Source organism: Tiliqua scincoides, chromosome 10 (genome assembly GCF_035046505.1).
Source record: "Tiliqua scincoides isolate rTilSci1 chromosome 10, rTilSci1.hap2, whole genome shotgun sequence".
Classification (NCBI taxonomy): domain Eukaryota; kingdom Metazoa; phylum Chordata; class Lepidosauria; order Squamata; family Scincidae; genus Tiliqua; species Tiliqua scincoides.
In genome coordinates this window covers 7116578-7137262 of record NC_089830.1, presented here as the reverse complement: position 1 = coordinate 7137262, position 20685 = coordinate 7116578, and the positions used below count along the sequence as shown (strand labels likewise).

Here is a 20685-nt window from a genome sequence, read left to right as displayed (position 1 = left end):
TTAATTCAGAATGGTAAAATTGTCCCTGCAAAATGGGGGGTACCAGCCTGAGACCCAAATGTATTTTTGCCACAGAAACCAAGGCACTCATTAAAGGCTGGGCTTCACAATAAACACTTTTGCATTGCATACCAAAACACAAGAGAAAGAATTTTGCACTGAACTGTGAACTCTTTTGCAACCTGAAAACATTTTTTCTCCTTTTGAGTGCAACTTTACACCAAATGAAGTTGGACCCACTGGTTTAAAATGAAGTTGGGTCATCTGGGGTAAGATAAAATGTAAGGGACCCTGTCTGTCCTTCAGGCTACTGTCCACCTCAACTTGACTAATACGTCAATGCAATTTAGACATGAACCAAAAACAAATACAATAGAAAGGTAGAAGGGTGAGACGACTGTTTCAAACCCATTTAAGAGATACTCTGCCCATGCTTATCTGGAACACCCTTTTACAAGCGCAAGATGGAACACTAACATTGACAAGAACCAGCCTGAAGAGGAGGAGCCTGTGATTGCTTCCCAGTTGTTGCCCATTTTCCTTCACACACTTAAGGACACCAAAATGTTTCAGGGATGGGATGTGTGCACTGGCTGGCTCCCATGAAACTCACCTTTCACATGGTGGACAATGGTCACTATGTGCTGAGCAAACAGCTCCGAGGGACTCCGCTGCGACTGGGCTGATTGGATGTGATGGAAAATGGAGCGAAACTCCTGCTCCTTTTTGTTGCTATGCACCAGATCACGACACAGCTTGCGCTCCTGAGCCAAAATTCCACTTGGGCTGATGGGAACACACACATAGCTAAGCATTATAGGACAGCATGGTCATCACAAAATTAAATTGGCAGTACTGCTCCTGGAACTGCCTGTGCAATACCTTTTCTCTTACTTTGTTCAAATTCCTTCTTAGAACGCCACCATTCCAGGAAGCCTTTTGTACAATGCCTTGATTCTCTTTCCCTACTGTAACTATGCTTAAGTATGTATCAGCTGCATATCCGTTCCCAGCCACCATCCCCCTCCCTGTTGTTTTGCTTGTGTCTATCTAGATTGCAAGGCTTTCGGGAAAAGGATTTGTTTTCTTTCCGTGTCATGTGCCATTCACATCAATGATTTACACTGATAAATATATATTCAACTGAATGTATTTCTCTCATTGGTAAGTACCTGTTCTGCAGCACACCTACTCTCCGACTGTAGTGGGAAATAGGTGACTCAATAGGGCAGGATAATAAATGAATTTTCCAGTTAAGCGAGGAGGAGGAGGAAAGAGCCCATAAACCAACCTGGGTAATCTCTTTGATACAAAGACTGAGCTGGTAGCTGAAAGTACTTTATGCACAATCTTTTGTATTCTAGTATTTTATCTGTGGCTTTCCCCTTCCCACATGTTTCTTTCCTCCTCCACTCTTTCCCCATGGACACTGGAACTACCATGGGTTAGGGTTAGAGTTATAGACAGAAGTGCTGGATACTATGAAGTTAGTTTTCCTTCAGAATAGCTTTTACTAATGCTCAGCACCTGAATGAAAACCATATTGTGAAGCTCTCATACAGAATTACACTGAGTGGGGAGGAGGGGGAAAGGTCTTGCTTTTTAATTCATAACATAGCAGAATGTTATGCATGTGAATTTGTAAATGCTTGCTTGATTCACCTGAAGCTAACCACTGAATCCCTAGCAGCTGTGGAATACACCAAGTGACCCTTGGATAATGAGCTTATTACTAAGGGAGACATGTCTTGGACATTGGAGTGGGCATGTCTTGCTCACTTTAGATGCAGCAGTATTATATACCATCATCTGCACAAAGGCAGCAGATTTGTTGATCGTGATCTTTGTTTCAATCATTATGTTGTTTGTTTTTATTTTTTGATTTCATCCATCTCTCTTAAAACATTCAGCAGTATTTAATCTGGCCTGTGACAAGCTGATCAAAAGCTGATAGCCATGCTCTCTTGTGTTAGGATTGCTTTCATCCATGTCACCTCAAAAGGTTACCCAAAGTCAAGTTCACAAGCAACTTTTGTTCAAAGGAAGTCTTGAAAGTGCTTTCGGATCATAAACTTTCCAAATCAGTCAATTTTACAGAAATCCATGTGCTGGTGACGTCTATAAACTCAAGACATTTCACACCTTGAAATAGCAAGATCTCATTTAAATGTCATTTATGTGAATTTGCAAGCACAATGCAATATCATATATGCGTGGAAAACAAGGGCAATTAGCAATCAGACAACTGACAAGAATAAAGTCAAGCAAAGGACAAGAAAAGTTCCCCTGGGCCAATTTTCATTCATACTGGCTCTACATTTTTCCTTGGAGCAAACCCATACAGCTTCTTCATCAGAGGTCTTTTTGGAGTCCTACCCTTATTGCAACAATTCAGTGAACAAAAGGCTGAACTTTTAATCCTTTTTGTAAATGATACTGTTCTTTGAATTTGATCTCCTTTTGATTTAAAGTTCACTGAAGCAAGTCCTGTAATATTTGAGCACAAACACAAAGTAACCTACCTTATTGGGACAGGCTGGGGGAAAGAATGCAGGATTCAGTAAAGGATCTGGTCCCTGTTGCTGTATCTTAACTACTTGCCAATTACATCTGTGATTTATGTCAAAATATATAGGAGTGGTATCTTTCTTGAACATATTTGCTCAGTCAACAGAAACATTTCAACTGTGAGCAGATTCTTCTACTGACCAAGTTTATTACCTAAGTACCTTAAAATCTAGTAACAATTAGTTGTTTCAACTGTGGATTTAAAATGCAATTCAGTTTTGTGACAGAACATACTTTGCATGAATGGTCTGGCCTACTGAACTCTTCACTGAACACTGAACTCTTCAAATACTTTCAGAGGCAAAATTTCTCCCAAATGGCCAAAGTGCACAGCTGAAGGGCTACTGGGTGATCCTGATTTGCAGTGCTCCTTCTGGGAGTTTATCCTGACAGCATATTATTTTACAATTACAGGTGAATTCTAAGAAGACAGGATGGTCATCACTTTGGCTTAGGGCTTTTTTCTCCCTTGAATATGTAACAGAGTTGCTCTGAATATTTCTGCACAGTCATTTGCTCTGAATATAAAATTTCCATGAAGGAATAATTTAGGGCTGACCAGTAAGTCATCCTCTCTTTTTTAAAAGACTTCTGGACTTTAATTTTTAGAAAGTGAGTAAAGTTCATACAATTTCACTACAGCTGTTTTGGATTGTCATGTTTATTCCCATGTCTTTCATGGCACCACTTGAATTCTGAAACACATTCCTACGTCTCATCTTTTTAAAGGTTTATTCCTCATTCCCTTTAGAGGACTATTGAGAAGGTGACACTTCAGCAATGCCTTTTCACCTTGGTTCACCCTCTCTTTCCCCTTAATTCCAGCTGTGAAGACAGACAAAGGCAGCCCCTCACCGTGCAAGATCCTCATCAAACGAATCCATTCGGAGGTTGACTTGAGTTTCACGAGTAATGGAAAAGGAGGACTTGCCACTGGCCAGGCCTTCCCCACGGGTACTAGACTTCTCTCTGCCCTCTGAGGCCTTTCGTGAAGGCGGAGGAGAAGCAGTAGCGGCAGCGGAAGCACCTTTTTCTTGGCCTGCTTTATAAGTGGTCACGCGGAAATTCTTTTCAGGTACAAAGCCTCTGTGCCCAGCTTCTGCTCTCTTAGCAGCCTGCCTCTCCTCTTTTTTGGACTGCTCGGCGTAGGACTCTTCCTCCATTTCCTCAGGTTTCCTCTGTTTTTCTTTGGGCAGAAACACTAGACCTTCCCATTTGCCTGCCCGATCATCATCCTGGTTTTTGTTAGAAGCAGACACTGTCTTAGACAGGAACTTGGGCTCATCATCCTCATCCTCATCAAAATTGGATTCCTTTCGCCCTTTGCCCTTAACTTTCTTTTCTGGTTCATCCATCTCGTCTTTGCCATAATGGCCCTCCTTGTGAAACTCTGCAATCTTCTTTTCAAAATCATCTCGGAGTTTGTAGCGCTTTGGAGACTGACTGCCACGATACAACTTCTCTGGGTCAGCTTTGGAGGCATATGGATCCAATTTTGCTTTACCGTCTGCTAATCCCATCTCAGAGAAACTTCCCTTCTCTTTCATTTTTTCCTTTTCCACATTTGTCAATTTCTGCTCTTTATCTTTCCCATTATCAGCCTTTTGCTCTTCCAAGTATCTATTTTATAAAGGGAGACAAATACAGTTCAGGAACATGTTATCCTCAAAGTTCTGATCAAGCAAGCTTTTCAAAGGCTCCTATGCTATTGATATAAAGTCAATGTTTGGCTATACTTCTTCCATCTTTAAGTGCTTAGAAATAAGCACATGTATCCACAACAGGTCAGGGAACACACACAGCTTAGTATCACCAATTAAATTGTACTTTAGAACCTACCACAGCTAGAAGGGGGGAAAATGTAAAAGATCTTACCCAACCTGTGTATTCACTTACAAACCTGTATATGGAGTATTAACCCATCAACATTTTCACCTTGGACTGCTGTGCTTTTAATGTACTTTTACACATTGGAAATTAAAGTCTCAAAAGCTACTTCAAATTTTTGGAGGCAAATCTCCTAGAGAAGCTATAAATAATTCAAAACACAAATGAAAAAGCAAAAAGGTTAACAGGGGAAATATTTCATTGGTTGGGAGGAATAGAAATGTTATTAAGATTGGTAATCCTACTACGAAAGCTGACAAAATGGCAACTGTAGACAGACGTGAGAATTCTGGGTAAAAATTTTTACTTGAGGTAGATTTCAAGACCAAGTTGTGGGGAATGAAATTAATGTACACCAAAGAATCACTGTGAATCACTGTGAGACACTCGAGAATACAACTTTTCTTCCTAAAGGGTCTTTTGCTGAAGTTTACAGTAGGATCACCTGAAACACTAAAAGTGATGCTCCTTGTAGTAAGTGTGTAGGATCACACAGAGGGTTGTATTTCCAAAAATTCAAGCCACACTCCTGCCCAAAGCACATGCACCAACTATCACCTTAGTGAATCTGAGTTGCTTAATTGTTGGTGGACACACAAGTCGACTTTTGAACAGCTGGCACTGGACAATGACAGGTCCACTAGTGGATTCCAAAGCAGAATAAAAATTGTGTCTATTCTTTTAACAGTCTTGTTGAGCATCTCCAAAACAGGAATGGAAAATCTTCAGCTTTTAAAACATGTTGGTAGTGGTACACGGCTTTAAAAACAGACCTGAATAAGACTTAGCACTTAAGTGTCTATTATTGATTTCAGAAAATCTGAAGCCAATGCCAAGAACTCCAAGACTGCACAGCATTCTGCCCTCTCATTTCTGAAAAACTTGTTCTGCCCTCCCAATTGAGGAAACACCTGTTCTTTAAACATACATTTTAAAAAGAAAAAGACCTTCACACAATCATTGCACAATTCCACTAAACCACTCTGGTGCAAGGTAGAACTGGCCAACACCTTTTCCTTTTTTATAAAGCCACATTTACTATGTAATAAATTACTGATTCGTTATATTAGTTTTGTTTTTTTTTAATTAAAGAGATTGTTACTGGTTAGATTTTTCTATGCTTTACTATGTATTTATGTTGGGGATTATTTACTATAAGCTGTTTTGGGGCTCTCTTGTGAAAAATAAGATCTAAGTTCAAAACAACAACAGAATATTAGGCAGCTGTGCGTTATGACTTAACTCTTTCGGAGCTAGGTCTGATGCCACAACTCCAACCAATGTGTAGGTGGTGAATGAAGGAATTACTGCCTTAGTGGCAGTCCCAAGCCCTATTCCACTGGTACTTCCGCACTTTTAGTGCAGTTTTTCTCCTCAAAAAAAGCAAAAATTCTCATGCTGGGAGAAAGCATAGTTTGAACATAACATTCTACCAACCACAAATGGCTGGGTGGAGATTGCAGGAGTTCCAACAAAGAACATGACACACTCAATCTAATATTTGGTAGTCAGAGGTATGACTCTGAAGATGAGCCTGCACTTTGGGTTACTATGGCTAGTAACCACTACTAAACTTTTATTCTAAACATTTGTCTAATCCCACTTTTAAAGCCATTTATATTACTGCCAACATGGGTACGGCTCTACAGAAAGTGCAGGAAGAGCAGCCATATTCCCAAAAAACAGATATGGAGGCATGAAGATGCTCTAACTTCACATAAGCACACTAGACACTAGTTACATTCAAAACTGAAAGTTAACTAAATTTGTGCTGCTGTACTTCATGTCCTCTGTCTTCACAAAGCAAGATGTCTCTCCTGGTAAGTCAGTCCAGTTACTCATCTGCTGTCTGCCTCTTGACTGAAACTTAAAAAAAATGTTTACCAAGGCTTTTGAATGCTGATTGGCTATTTTACTGATTTATATATGTACTAAAGCAGTTTTTATATTTACGATAATGTTGCACTATTTTTACTTCTAATTTTTATTGTGATTACTACTATTTTTATCTTGTTTGTCCCTTGAGTCATTCCTCATAGAAAAGCAGCCTAGAACTACTGTAAATACAACCCTACAGCAATTAATTCCATAAGCCATTAACAACTTGAGAGAAGAAATAGTTTACCTTAAGCCTGCTCACAATATATGTCCCTTAACTTTTCATAAGCCTCAACTTTTAATTCACTTAAGGTTAGTCTACCCACATACCAAGCTATGTCACAGTCAAACATCAATAAATCAATGACAGGAATCAAAACAACTTGCCTCTTAGAGAAGGTTGCCCCCATTTCCTCCTTTTGAGAAGCCCCATAAATGGAGCCGATTGTTGTGGGGCTTTTGGACACAGGGCTCTTCCTCGTTGGGCTCAGGCCTGTTAAGTTATGCTCAAATTGATGTGAGCCTGACTGAAAGGAGCTGCTGCTCTGCAGAGTCGAGCCCAGCTGAGAGGGATTAGAAGATGTAGGACTGGGCTTCTGAAGTGGGCTTGGCCTGGGAGAACGGCGTCTCACTACAACCGACTGCAGGGGACTCTTTAGTGCTGGGCTGCGCTCCTTTGGACTCAACTCTGTCACAGCGGAAGCCCTTGATGCTGAACTTGTGCCATAAGTTCCCACTTCCTGCCAGCTTTTTGATCCTTCTGAGGATTTGGAATCCTGGACAGTTCCTCCTGAGAAGGGCTGCTCCTTGATGTCATCCCCTTGGTTATCTCCAGCTGCCTGAGACCCTCGGGCATCCTTGGAGGAGGACTTCTTTTCCTTCAATGACCGACGCTTGGAGGACTCCGCTCTGCTATGATTAGAGGAGGACCGAGATGACGAAGACCTCCTTGATCGATCAGATGACGATTTGTCAGAATTTCTAGAATGGCTTCTAGACCTTGGGGATGGAGACCTTCTCTTGGGTGACCGAGAACGTGAGCGGCCTCGACGAGGGCTATAGGCTTGGCGGTAGTTTTGCCAATTGGACCTATAATTTCCGTAACCACCTCGGTTATACTGGCCCCATGGGTAGAAACCTCTATTCCGTCCGCGGAAATAATAAGGCCTCCGATACCCTCTGTTATGCCCTCGGAAATCCCGGTTCTGGTACACTCGTGGGTGGTTCCTCTCCCTGTTGTGAGATGGAGAATATGATCTCGAACGGGACCTAGAACTAAGGGGAGAGAGAAAGGCATTTGAAAAATATTACACATGTAGCTTTTTGGCTGCAATATAAAGGTGTTAACTTGCTTTCCTGATGCTATACAGGATTCTTCTTCAGCTTCTTTATCTCATTGCAAAACGCATGCGTTGTCCTTAACAAAAACTAGGCAATGCAGACTGATGAAAGAAGCTGCAACTGAAGAAACTGGAATTTATCTACAAGACCACTACACAAATCCAGAGACACTGAGGAACAGGGCATTAGCCGCCAAAACAGCGATTCTGAAAGCATCCACTTTTAGTCCTAAGCGCACGAGAGAGTAAAACTCATTCCTCAGATCAGACAAGGTATCTGCATCCCTAATGTGCCTGCTTTATGTATGGTAACCAAGTAAAAACTCCCCTCCATAGCTGAAACTTATGACTGTCTGGTAAAATGGAATTTCAAGGGAAGAGAAAACTGTCTCATCACCAACAGAAAAATTAGACTTTAGAAAGGAAGTAGAATAAATTAGGCACTATTCTCCCTTCCCCAATAAAAGCATTGCTGAAAGTTTCTGTTTTCTAATACCAGAGTATACCGCTAAAAAAAATGAATCTGTTTTTAAAAAGTTGCAGACATTATGCTTTTCTTTGTAGCAAAAAGAGGTTAGAACACACAGTAGAACAAGCATGGCCATAAATAAAGACATGACTTGTGAGGGGCATCCAGTAAGACAACTAGAAGATACAATTCTAGGTAGGTTCCCTTTGTTTTGTTGAACACAAACATACATCAGCTGGTACTAAGCTATCAGAAGTTCCATTGAGAGTTCCTGTCAAAGGGTCAAGCTCTTCATGGGTGCTAGAATAAGGGTTTACCTTATAAACCCTATATTAGCTCTAATAAAGAGCATGTGTTTCGTAAATAGAAGGCCCCTTATTGCACCTCCCAAATGTACTGGAAAATAAAACTCACGCCTTAGAGAACAACTGTATGTCAGAGTAGACCAGATGGAGTGCTAATGTGATTGACTTAAAATAAAGAAGAACTCTGGTGATGCGTAGCTATATGGAAAACTTAGCCCAAGGAAAAACAGGCTTTAAAATAGGATGAGCAACATTTGCAGACAACAATAATATCTATTACAACCTACAGAAAGAGAAATGGTTGTCATGTTCTGCATGCCTCCTTTTCTGATAAGCGATAAACAGAGCTACTTACCTTGGATGCTTTCTCATTCGCAAATGGTTTCAACAACATAAGGGGAAAGAGACATGCACACAGCCTGGTGCAAGTAGTGAAAATGAGCCAATTAAGAGATATGTTCCAAGAGCATTAAGCAGCCCATGCAGAAGCTGGTCCCAGGCGGCTACTGCATTTTGTTACAAATTACTGCCAAGGGACCTGCTGCCTGATCCTTCCAAAATCCATTCTGCCACTTTAGAGGCATGGAACATGGAAAAACCTCCTTTCAAAGACCCATGGAGGCTGTTCGTAAGAAATCACTTGAAATGACACAATACCAGATACGCAGCAAGGATATATGAAGATGGGGAGGGGAATATGCACACAAACTGCCCTGCTCAAGGCTATAACGGGTCTATGCAATTAGCACAAGACCTATAGCTCAACACATGAGTTCAGCTACTCCATGAACAGTGCAAAAGGAATTAGAGGAATTGCTAACTCTGACAAGAGGAAAAATAAAGATTGACTAGAGGTGGAAAAGAGGAAAGAGGGACCCCCCTGGAGAGAGGAACAAATGCAACTTGAGCCACATTTTCCAAAGCCAAGTCACCAAAAGCAACCAGCTGCCACGGTTTCTTCCTTCTGACAGGTATACAGCTTGCAGGCTATAATCTCCAAGTCGTGCATGAAACCTACCTCTGCGAGTTCACTAAACTCTTGATGGATGATTTGCACTCACTAGTCTCTTCCATTCTTTTCTCTAGTCAAGTCATTCTCAAAACCAAAAGTTCTCCAAAAGCTGCCTGCACCCAGGGACAATTTGCACCCAGAGCTCACTCTCCATTTGCCACAGCTTCCCTGAATGCAGCCAGACATTCCCAGCTTATGGGTAGCCCCTTTCTAATGCTTTTGCGCTTCATAAGGAGATTGGCTGTACTTGAGTTCCTCTCATCCATCTGGCTTTGTCCTCCCCTCTGGCTGCATTTTACTACCGCCTTTCAGTATCTTATTCAAAAACCACAATAATTATTAACAGTCACTTCTAAGTCAACCCTAGCAAGCTACAAAATCTGTGTGAGCCCATTACTGATACTTTAAATGATATCTACACAAGATAGAAAAGAACTAATAGGGCACGAATGAAAAAAAGGACTAAATGGGTGTGGTTTTGTAAGATGTGTCTGAGAAGTGGATCCCTAAGATTATTCATAATTTTTTTTATTTTCATTTAGGAGTCCTAGACTTAGCCGCCTGACTAGAATAATGAAGACAGTGAATTCCCTCTAGAAATCAATGGAGAGAATATTCATCTCCCTTTTTGGAATTTAGTTACCAGCCACTACCACCCCCGTGCCATTCTTGACAAATACCCTCAGTAGTGGATCAAGATTAGTAAAGATCCAGTTATTTTTAAAATTATTTAACCACCACCTTTCTGTTCCGTTGGTGGAAGGGTCCCAGTTTGGTTGAGGGACCACCAAAATGATTTAGAAGAGCGACAATCCAAACCAAACAATATAAAACAGTTTAAATTTTAAAATAATTTAAACCATTTGCTTTTATATGTGGTTTTTAATAAACACAAACTTTAAGGGCCCGAAGAAGGTGGCAGAAAAGCTACTGAGAACATTTTGGGGCAATATTTCAAGTATGCTTGTCGAACGTAAGTACACAACATCTATTATCTACTCCCAGCAATCAGAAGCTAGGCAATTATGCCACTGATCACAATAACCTCAGATTAGACATGCAAAGAACTAAACACAGAGCAAGAAATAACCCCTTTGTTCACCTCCCACTACAATTTACAGCATTCCTCAAAGTCACACGAACGCCAGAAATGGGTCTTGCTCAGAGTACTTGCCAACAGCCAATTCCAAGAAAACCAATACATCAAAAGGTCCTTCTCAAAGACACTGAGAATAGAAAGCACAGGGTTTAAAAATTTACTTTTTACGTGGCTCTTTTCTTCTTTTGGAGCCACGTAAAAAGTGCAATTGGCTATTGGCAAGTGTTCTGAGCAAGACCTGTTTCTGGTGTTCATATCTGATAAGAAAAACAGATCAGTGGAATATCAAAAACAGTATTTAATCTGAAATCTAGCAAAAGACTTTTTGCAAGATAACTCCAAAATGCACAGGCTCCTCTTTTGTAAAAGTAACACAAAGAACAACAATACTCTTAGAAATAGCCAGTGGTACTTACCTGAGTCTGCGTTTCCTTGACCGTGAAATAGATCGGGACCTGGACCTAGACTTTGAGAAAGACCGGGACCGAGATCGTGATCCAGATCTTGAACGAGAGGAACGGGACCCTGATTTTGATTTATTAGTTTTTGACATCTCTGATAACTCCTTTCACTCACACCTATCAACACAGAGGGGAAGATTAAATAAAAAAATATGTAGTTAAATTTTCCTCCAGCTTCTCTTTTTTACTGTTCCAGAGGCTCAAGAATAGTGAATTTCGCTTTCTGATAACAATATACATACACAGGCACACACCAACAGGACCAGCAGTTTACATAAATCTTGAGAAATCTACTTTCGGTGCCCTTTCACTGCAGAAAATGCTGTTTCAGTATTGCTCATCCTACAGATCAAGTCATTTAGAGTAAGTCTACAACCATCAAGTATAAAGTTGTCCAGGTTTCCCAAAATCTTTCTACTTTGAGAAAGGATATCAGTCAACATCCAGCACAGACGACTCTCCCCAATCTACACAACACTTACACACTAACTCTCAGGATAAGGTGTCGCCTCTCTGAAAAGCCCCCTGTGCAGCTAAACCAATATACTTGTCATAATCAAGCAACCACTAGGGACTCCTTTAGCAGCCAAAATAAATCAAGAATCTTTCCAAGTATTCCAAGGTTTCAAGTGTTGGTGATGGAAAATAAGTTTCTCTGCAGCATCAGATATCTTTGAACAAAGGAATTTTTTGAGAGAATGTAGCAAAGCTAACACACAGAAGTTCTATAATTTTAGAAATAAGCCAGGACAAAACAGTAACTAAGGATGACTCAGATATAACTAACTAGAAAACTGCTCAGTAGCTTCTCAACAGGCACTTATGAGCCTAGTTAAGAAAAGTCAAACAATTTGTTTCAACATAAATTCCAACTTGTGACTGCAAAACAGACCTAATTAAAAAAAATAAATCCATACACTGTTACAAATGAGAAGCAAAATCTATTTCTTCCCAGCAAAGTCTCCACGTTGTTCAAGATTTTTTTTTACTTGTTTTGGAAATGCTGCAAACAGACTTCAATTCAGATAAAAAGCAACCCACTGCAAGAAGCAACTCACTGCAAAGTATTTTTATTTGCTTCAAACACTGCTCATAGCCCACATTTAGGATTTTTGTTTATTCTTAACACTGGCAACCCACAAAACAATTCCCAGGACACCACTCATCTCCCCTCCCCTCCCCCCCAGTTCTAATTCAGGCTACCAGTTTCCTTGCATGCTCAACCCATTTTTGAAATGGAAGAGGGAACTCACATACCTAAAGTAATCCCGAATGAAGGCCCTGAAAGCTCCCCCCTCTATTTCTGCCAGGACTGTGCACAGACTTAACCCTATAAACTAACACCTGGTCTGGTCCATCATCATCCCTTCGCAAAAAGCATACAGGAGATCAAGTTCTTCTGTGCTGCAAAGTACACACTGCCTTAATTCTTCAGAATCATGCCCTAAACTGTAAATATGTTTTCTTCTTGGAAATCAGGACATTTGTATCAGGGTAGTTTCTGCCAAATACATGCTCCAAGAAAATATAAGGGATAAAACAATACCACAACTGAGATTTCCAGAGAGTTATTATCAAGGGTTAATACTTCATTCTCCTCCTAACACAAGAGCTCATATTTCATAGGCAACTGCATTCTGAACATTCAAGGAGCCCTAGAAGTTAAGGGCTTTTTATCCTTACCCTTTACATTTATTCACCAGGATACAAACTACAATTGTTGAAGAGACAGAAAACAGGAAAAACAAAATAGGTCCAAAGAGCACATTTTCATGGTTAAAAACAAACAAACAAACAAAAACGACATGGAGGAGCACATGTGCACTCCATGAACATCTACCAGAAGAACCTGCAACTTATAGACACGCATGCCGTTCATACAAAATTATGTCCAGTTCTGCGTGTAGGAATAGGTTCCCAAAAAGAACAAGAAATGTATGGAGCATGTTTCAGGGATGGTACCATGGCTGAGAAGTGGTCTGAACTGAAGCTCCTTGTGCAAATTCAAACATTTAATCCAGTGGTTGTCTAACTTTTTAGAGGCCCTAAAGGCTGCTGTCTAGTTTATAAATGCCAAGGGGTGTGGCTATAATGGTGATTGAGCAGCAGTGCAGCTTGTTTAACCCTTGGTGCATGTAACCTAATCTGCCCTGTCAGTTTCACAAACCACATCTTGGCTGATCAGAGGGAAAACTATTGCAAAAAAGGCAACCAATTTCTATCTCCATTACTTTAAGCATCCTGAGAGAAAAGAGAAAAAATTTGAGAAAAGCACTGAAAATGCAATTTACTATTATGTTCAACTTTTAACTGCTTGACTTTTTTTTTTCATTTTTTCCCAAACAGGATACAAGGAGCAGGTTTGGGAGAACCTTTAAAACTTTTCCCCTTACCACTGCAAGTTTCCTGGACATGCAATAACCTTTTTTTTTTTAAAGTCCGAAGAACTGTCTACTCTCCAGTTCCTATTCCCTCCTACCCCCTCAATCTACAGTCATTGACCAGTTTCTTCAAAACTGTGTTCTCAGTCAAGCTGTAACTAAGCCTTCTTTGTAGCCAGCAATAGCATAGTCAACGATCCTTCTCAAACAATGCTCAAAGCATAGAATAAGATATTAATTCAGCTTGAAGTAACCTCTTGACCAACTGGGTCAGAGCACAGCTACAGTTTTAGGTTCACACTTAGCACCAAAAGAACCAACTAAAGTTATCTTTAATTTGCTGCACTGCCCTAAGCTCTTGCAGCAATTCAGCTACCTTAGAGTGACCGCTGCAAATATCAAACTCCCCCTCAGTTTCATTGCATGGCCTTAAAACTAAGCATTATCCTCAGCATAAGACCCTATCTACAAGGGGATATGTACTGATTTACCTTACAATATTGTTGCAATAACACAGGCCTACAAAACTGAGGGTCAGAAAAGTTCTTCCCAAACTTTATGGTGGTTTGATATGAATTTGGGGTGCAGATTCCAGAAATGGCATGCATTTTGCCCTATCTCATCTAGTTTTGGAGATATAGTATAGTTTTGGAGATATAGTATATGCTCACTTGGGGTGCTAATTCACAATTGTGTGAATGGTTCAAGCAATTTCCTCATGAGGAAGCCATGGTGTAGGCTTCTTCATGAGGAAGCTGCTTGAACTATTCACTAAAGAGGCTATGCCGTGTCTCCAAAACTAGATGTGATAGGGCAAAATGCATGCCATTTCTGGAATCTGCACCCCAAATATACCCAGGAATCGGTGTAACGTTTAAGGAAGCAAAATGTGTGTTGGCCTGTGTAATTATTGGAATAGGAGGATAGAATTTCCCCAAATTTCTCAAGTTTCTGTAGTCTGGTTTCACTTTTTAAAACAAATTCTAGGACTCCAACAAAAATTTCATTGCGTATATGTCTTTACTATGCAGTATTTTAGCACCAATGATCAGCTAACATGTTCCGGGAAGTGATGCTTTTATTCAATTAGTGACATGCTACTAAAAATCAGACATAACCAAGGGGGAATTTAGTATATGAAACTGGCCAAAAACAGAATGCAAAAACCATCAAGAACCAGGAGCAAAGAATACCAAACACTGCTTTGCAAACACAAGAAGTTGTGATAGGGTATTTAGGATATGGTTTTCATTATGGCTTTTAAAACTGTGGTAAGTCACCTCATGGACCCTGGTGGGCGAAGAAGCATGGTACAAATATTCTGAATAAATTAATCTGCATGAAAGTTATGTGACTTTCAGCACAATCCTATGCATGTTTACTCAGAAGTAAGTCCCATTCTGTTGAAGGGGGATTATTCCAGAAAAGCGTGTATAAGACTGCAGCCTTTGTATAATAATGCCATTATGCAAGTCATGCTCAAGCCCTTCCCCCACCATCAATATCAGGATGATACACTATTGCAAACCTACCTTATTTGAAAGCAGATTCTGCCTTGACACACCTCAGTGGTCGGCTGACACAGTGTCTTCCCACTTGTGAAATCAAACAATTCTGCAAGACAAAATTATTAATTATTGAATTAGCACCCCAAGTGAGCATTATACTTTGAGGCAAGGTATAAAGGTAGCATTCATTAAGATTTGGCACAGGCCAACCCCTACTTAGAATTGTTGTCCTGGCATGGGTCACCCTATTTTTCATATGCACATGAACAGCTTACATGGCTTGAACATTAACTTAACTAGGTAGTAAGCTGGCATGGCTCCTCTTACTAAAAGAAGAGAGAAGGACCCATCAGAATTAAAAAGGCATTGATCCTGTCTGCAAAAACATTCAGATACTTGGCCTATACCAGGGGTGCTCACACTTTTTTGGCTCGAGAGCTACTTTGAAACCCTGCAAGGCCCGGAGATCTACCAGAGTTTTTTTTTACAATGTTCGCGCCATCATAACATATAACATTTATGTGTACAATGTATGTTGGTGTACCTTGAGCCCCACTGAGTATAACAGGACTTACTCCTGAGTAGACATGCCTAGGATTAGGCTGTGAGGCTGCAAACCTAGCCACACTTACCTGGGAGTAAGCCCCATTGAGTACAATGGGCCTTACTCCCAGCGTTTCCTCCCAGATGCACCTGAAGGGGGGGTCGGCACTCCGCGATCTACTCATTTTGCCTCGCGATCTACCGGTAGATCACGATCCACCTATTGAGCACCCCTGGCCTATACTATACCCTCACCAGAAGGTCCTAAAAATTAAATTCCTCCCACTATGCCATCAATCCTCCAAGATTTATGAGATTTTAAAAAGAAAAGGGTAGACTAACAGAGTGGTTCCCAAACTGCACTGTGGCACGCAGGAGTTTTGTAGTGAACCTCCTCTTCTTACAGGCTTTCCTGGGTGCCGCCATTTTGGCCAGACCGAGAATGTGGGCAATTTCATGAGAATAGATTAGCACCATGACAGGGCATCAGTAAGCTGGGAAGCCACTGGACTAGTAAGTGAAAATAAACAGTTTATCTACCTATTTTCCGCAACAGTCAGCCCAAAGGTTGCTCCAGCTCCACCAAGCCTTTTAATCAGTCTGTGAGATACTGATCATTGTTCGCCTATTACTGTGTCCCTGCAATTGCCTTTGCTACATATAGTGTGGCCACAGTCCTTGCTGCCATGCTCTGGCCATGATAATTAAGACAAATAGAGGAATGGAAGCAACCTTAGTATAAATAAACTTTATCATTTGCAATCTGCCATCCAAAATTGGCTCTTAAACATTGAAGTAAAACCGATGACACTGAAGTACAGAAGTTTTGCAGCAAAGGGCTGGTCTTCCAGCATAAGGGTATAAAATAGGTACCCTCTCAGAAAAGTAGGAAAGCGTGTTCTGCAGCTTCAAACATGAGCTGGAAGTCTCTTGGGGGGGGTAGAAATGCACCTAAGCGCAATTCCTGGATGAAAGTTACCATCTGCCAACTATTCAAACAGCTAGTTACTCCATGTTTAAGGTTTTATATATTACCTCTTGAAACACCAATAGGCGGGAGGTTGGAGATGCGATTTTTATTAACAAAGGCTGCAATCCTAAACATACTTATAAGGGAGTGTCTTACTGAACCAAATGATATATACTATTCAGGAAAACTGTATTGCAAAAAAAGATTAGTAAAAGAATGCCAAGATATAAGGACAACGCAGATAAGGAGCAAAAGAACAGCAGGAACCAAATGGCCTTCTAACTCAGTCCTGGTGGCCTGCAAGTCACCCACCTCACATCAATTCACACAAGGTAGACCGTGTGCTATAGTCACAGCGCAGCTGCAAGGTGCCAAATGGCTCACACCAGTTCAAGATCACTTACAGTGATATCCCCAGCATGTTTACTTATAAGTTTACCAACAGGATTTACTATCTTGTACCTGTAGGTACAAGTACAATTGTGCCCTTAGCCCATTTAACTTGGAGCGAAGTTATCTCAAGGATATCAGCTCCATCAACTGAGAGAAAAACAAATGACAAAATATGTACTGGATAGGTGTAAGAATGACTGCCATGCATTCATCTCATAATTCAAAATAACCCAATCAAAGGTTTTTAGATGTCAAAATAATTAGTCTCAGTGCCTAAATAAAGTACAACTAGTAGAAAGGAGCTGCCCCATAAGTGCTCCCTGTAGCCCCCACTAAACAATACAGGAAAAGTCTGTCTACCCACAAATCAAATTGCTTTCATGCCACAATATAGTTATCTACTTTTATATCACAATATAAAGTTGTCTTTATAGAGTGTAAGCCTTTTTGGAACAGGGAGCCGTTTTATTTTATCTGTGAACCACTTTGTGAATGTTTCATTGAACAGCAGTATATAAATACTCCTACTACTCCTCTGCAAATACTCAAAATAAGGTCTTTGCACTTGAACTAAAGGGGCAAGCTTGAGATTCTCTCACTGAAAGTACTTTGCTTTGCCTCTCTACTGCCATAGCTGCAAACCAAAATTGCCTATGACTTTCATTTTATTGTTTTTTTAAATCCCAAGAGGGGAAAAAAGCCTTTTGTTCAACACAGTGAAGCCCAAAGGTCCCCCAGCAACAGATGTGGCAGCCAGCCAAACACACCTCAGTGCAGTCAACCTCTCTACCAAACCACCTGGGCTTTCAGAAACCAGAAGTCACCACCTGTTCCAACTGTTTTACTGAGTACGCCAATCTCAAAGGATGTTTTAATTGTCTTCCACCTGAAAACTCCGTTTATTATCTTCTCTCCTTGTCATATGAGCAGAGACAACACATCGCCCAAATATCATGACTATGTTTTATAACCTTCCCCATGAGATTTCTGTTACTTTTGAAGTCTGCCATGTTCAGCTAGAAGAAAGTCTGTCATATTTCTCCATGAATTCTAAAGCCTCCTTAAAAATAACCTATTAACTAAATTAAAAATCAAAAAGGAAACCCACAAATCCCTCCCCAGCAGCTACTTTTAGTCAGTTTTCTGTGTCATACAGCATGCTTGCTAGTTCAATAACAACGACTTTCCTGTGCAACACACGCATCAGGGCAATCTCTTGAGTTTCCCCAGGGGCAGATAATTTATAGTCCACAGTAAGCTTCCCCCCCTAGTCAGAAACCTCAAGTGGATTTAGTTTATTTTTACTTGCCAGGTTTTAATCTACATGACAATCTTAGGAATTAACCCTTGGATCATAGACTGCACACTCCTGCTATTCCTTTTGGCCAAGGTTCTATAGAGCAACCTGCTGTAATTTGAAAGATGCTGGTTGCAGAAGCATAATTGTTTTAGCAGTCTCTTATTACATGCAGCAGCTATAGTTCCAGGCAGCTCTATATCGGATGATGAATTAAATCTATCTTCCTGCACTTCTCCCAGGAATTAACTTGTCCGACCAAGGTCCAAACTAGGAATCCCATCCTAGATACTGTCCTTGTATATGGAAGGCACAGCTTACTATTAGACCAGTGGTTCCCAACATTTTTTTTACTAGCGAACCCCTTGGTAGCCCATTTTCAAAAATCGTACCCCTCATATTAGCACCATAAGGCATTCTAATGCCAGCTCCGCAAGGTATTCTAATACAGACCTGCCTATTTCCATGATCATTCAATTCTTTTTCAAGTACCCCTAAGGGTCCTGGCAAGTACCCCTGTGTGTACATGTATCCCAGGTTGGGAACCACTGTATTAGACTAGAGAAGGCAGCTTTTCAGGGATTCACACATGTTGGCTGGCTTATGGATCCAGTTATTTGTGATTGTCATCAATGCTACTCCTCCTCCAAGTACTCAGGAACATGGAGAGACTCAGGGATAGGGTCAGCCTCTCACTTCACAGCAGCGTTTGGAGCAGGATGGACAAAATTAATGAAATTTTGATTAATTGATTTAAATAAAATAAATGAGCCTGCTAACAGATTCTAGCAAATACAAGTTAAAGATTACATTTTTCTTTATGTAAACACAATACAGGGTCAAACACACTTGACTTTTGATCACGTGTTACACAATTGTACGGGGCAAACTGATATTTATTATTGCCCAAACTATGACTAGACAGATAATCTCTTCGGCAATACGCATCAGGACACTGATACTGAAAGTGGACTAAATTCAGTAGAGTTGCCGCCTTTGTTGGAAAGTTTGCCGCTGAGAATGGGTGATGGGTTTGGGTCTTTTGAAGACAGTGATTGTTTAGTTCAATGTTTTTAATTGTATAATTGTTAAATTTTATTCCTCGTGCACTGATATTTTCAAGTGCATAGTTTTATATTTTATGTACTGGTCACTGACCGTAATAAAAGATTCTTCTTCTTCTTCAAATAATCAAGTAAAGGCATGGGATATTTTTTTGGATCTCATCAGAAATGCTGTTCTACCCTAGAACTACAGGTCGAGCTTTTATTTTAGGGACCGTTTATTGTTTTTAGAGAAAACTGTTGCAGCAAACACAATGAGGAATCTTGTAACACCTTAAGGCAGTGGTTCCCAAACTCTCTGGGAGTTTGGGAACCACTCAAAGTCTTTGCAGGGACATGGCAGTGATGCGATCACCACGATCATGCTACTGATGAGGACAGAAGTGGGGGGTTACTTACCACAGCCAGCAGCAGCCTCCAAGGGTGCAGGGAGTCCTATGGACCCTTCTGCAGGGCTCCCCATGCCTCAGAAAAGCTAAAAATAGTAATTATGACCCACTTCCAGTTTCTGGCAGGCCGCCACGAGTCTCTGCGCCAGCCTAGCCGGCTCTCACATAGCTGCAAACATGCTTTCTGGCACGTTTGCAACATTGAGCCGGTGCAGGGGTGGCTGTGCCAGCTCAAGCTGGACTCAGGATTGCGCCGTCAGCTAAATAACTAAAGTTCAATCAGAAACACTGTACTATTACCTATCATTGTACGTTATCATTGGTCTTAGTGCATGCATTTAGCATGCTGGGCATCCAAGAACAGGCTATAATCAGAACAAATGTTCTGCTAATGAACTAGCAACTGTATATGTGGATCATTGCTGCCATTGCATTAAGTACTCACATTCTATTTCAGACGGCTGTTTTGCAAAGAGCATTCATGGCTACAGTTCATACATTCGGCTAGAACACTGGTTCCCAAGACTTTTTGCATCAGGACCCATTTTTTAAAACGACACTCAGTTGGGACCCACCTAAATGGATGAGAGTTTGTTGGGGCCTGTGTTCATCAGATCAGGACCATTCTGGTAGCGTTATGATCCCCTCAGCCTGACCTTCAAAGTGGACAAAGACACACTCATCTTCTCATGAGTAAACATGCAATGCTGCTCCTATCAGTTTTCATAGTGTTCAATACATTTTCTTTCTTGGGTATCAACTTGTCAGTTTCATGACCCTCCAGAAACTGGATCATGGGAACCACTGTGCTAAAATGCAAGAACATGATGGCAGAGTGGGACAGGTCAACTGCACGAGGGGTACTGCAGGTAAGACTTCAAGACATCAGCTTGTTCAAGGAAAGGAGCTGGCAACCCTTCACTACCACAATTGCAAAAGCACCTTCATCTGAATGTATGAACTGGGGCAGGGGATGTCAAATATTTGAGCTAACCCAACAGCATCTCTCCTCGGTCTTTTGCAATACAAACACACAAATATCTCTTTTTTTCTAAACATACATTTTCCCAGAAGACAGTTGGAAAGAAATGCATTTATTAGAACATCGAGTGTTCTAATAA

The 20685-nt window shown here is 40.8% G+C and overlaps 1 protein-coding gene across 2 annotated transcripts in view; it reads right to left on the bottom strand.

The window, feature by feature from the left end:
* The window catches only part of THRAP3 (thyroid hormone receptor associated protein 3), a 38031-nt gene that overhangs the window by 7653 nt on the left and 9693 nt on the right, over positions 1–20685 (bottom strand). For both annotated transcript variants that reach the window (XM_066638482.1, XM_066638483.1), the window contains exons 2-6: positions 14933–15014; positions 10975–11136; positions 6721–7608; positions 3424–4188; positions 614–786 (exon numbers count right to left, since the gene is read on the bottom strand). In XM_066638482.1, the coding sequence (XP_066494579.1) occupies positions 614–786; positions 3424–4188; positions 6721–7608; positions 10975–11111 (1963 nt within the window). In that variant the 5' untranslated portion in view covers positions 11112–11136; positions 14933–15014. The remainder of the gene's footprint in view (positions 1–613; positions 787–3423; positions 4189–6720; positions 7609–10974; positions 11137–14932; positions 15015–20685) is intronic.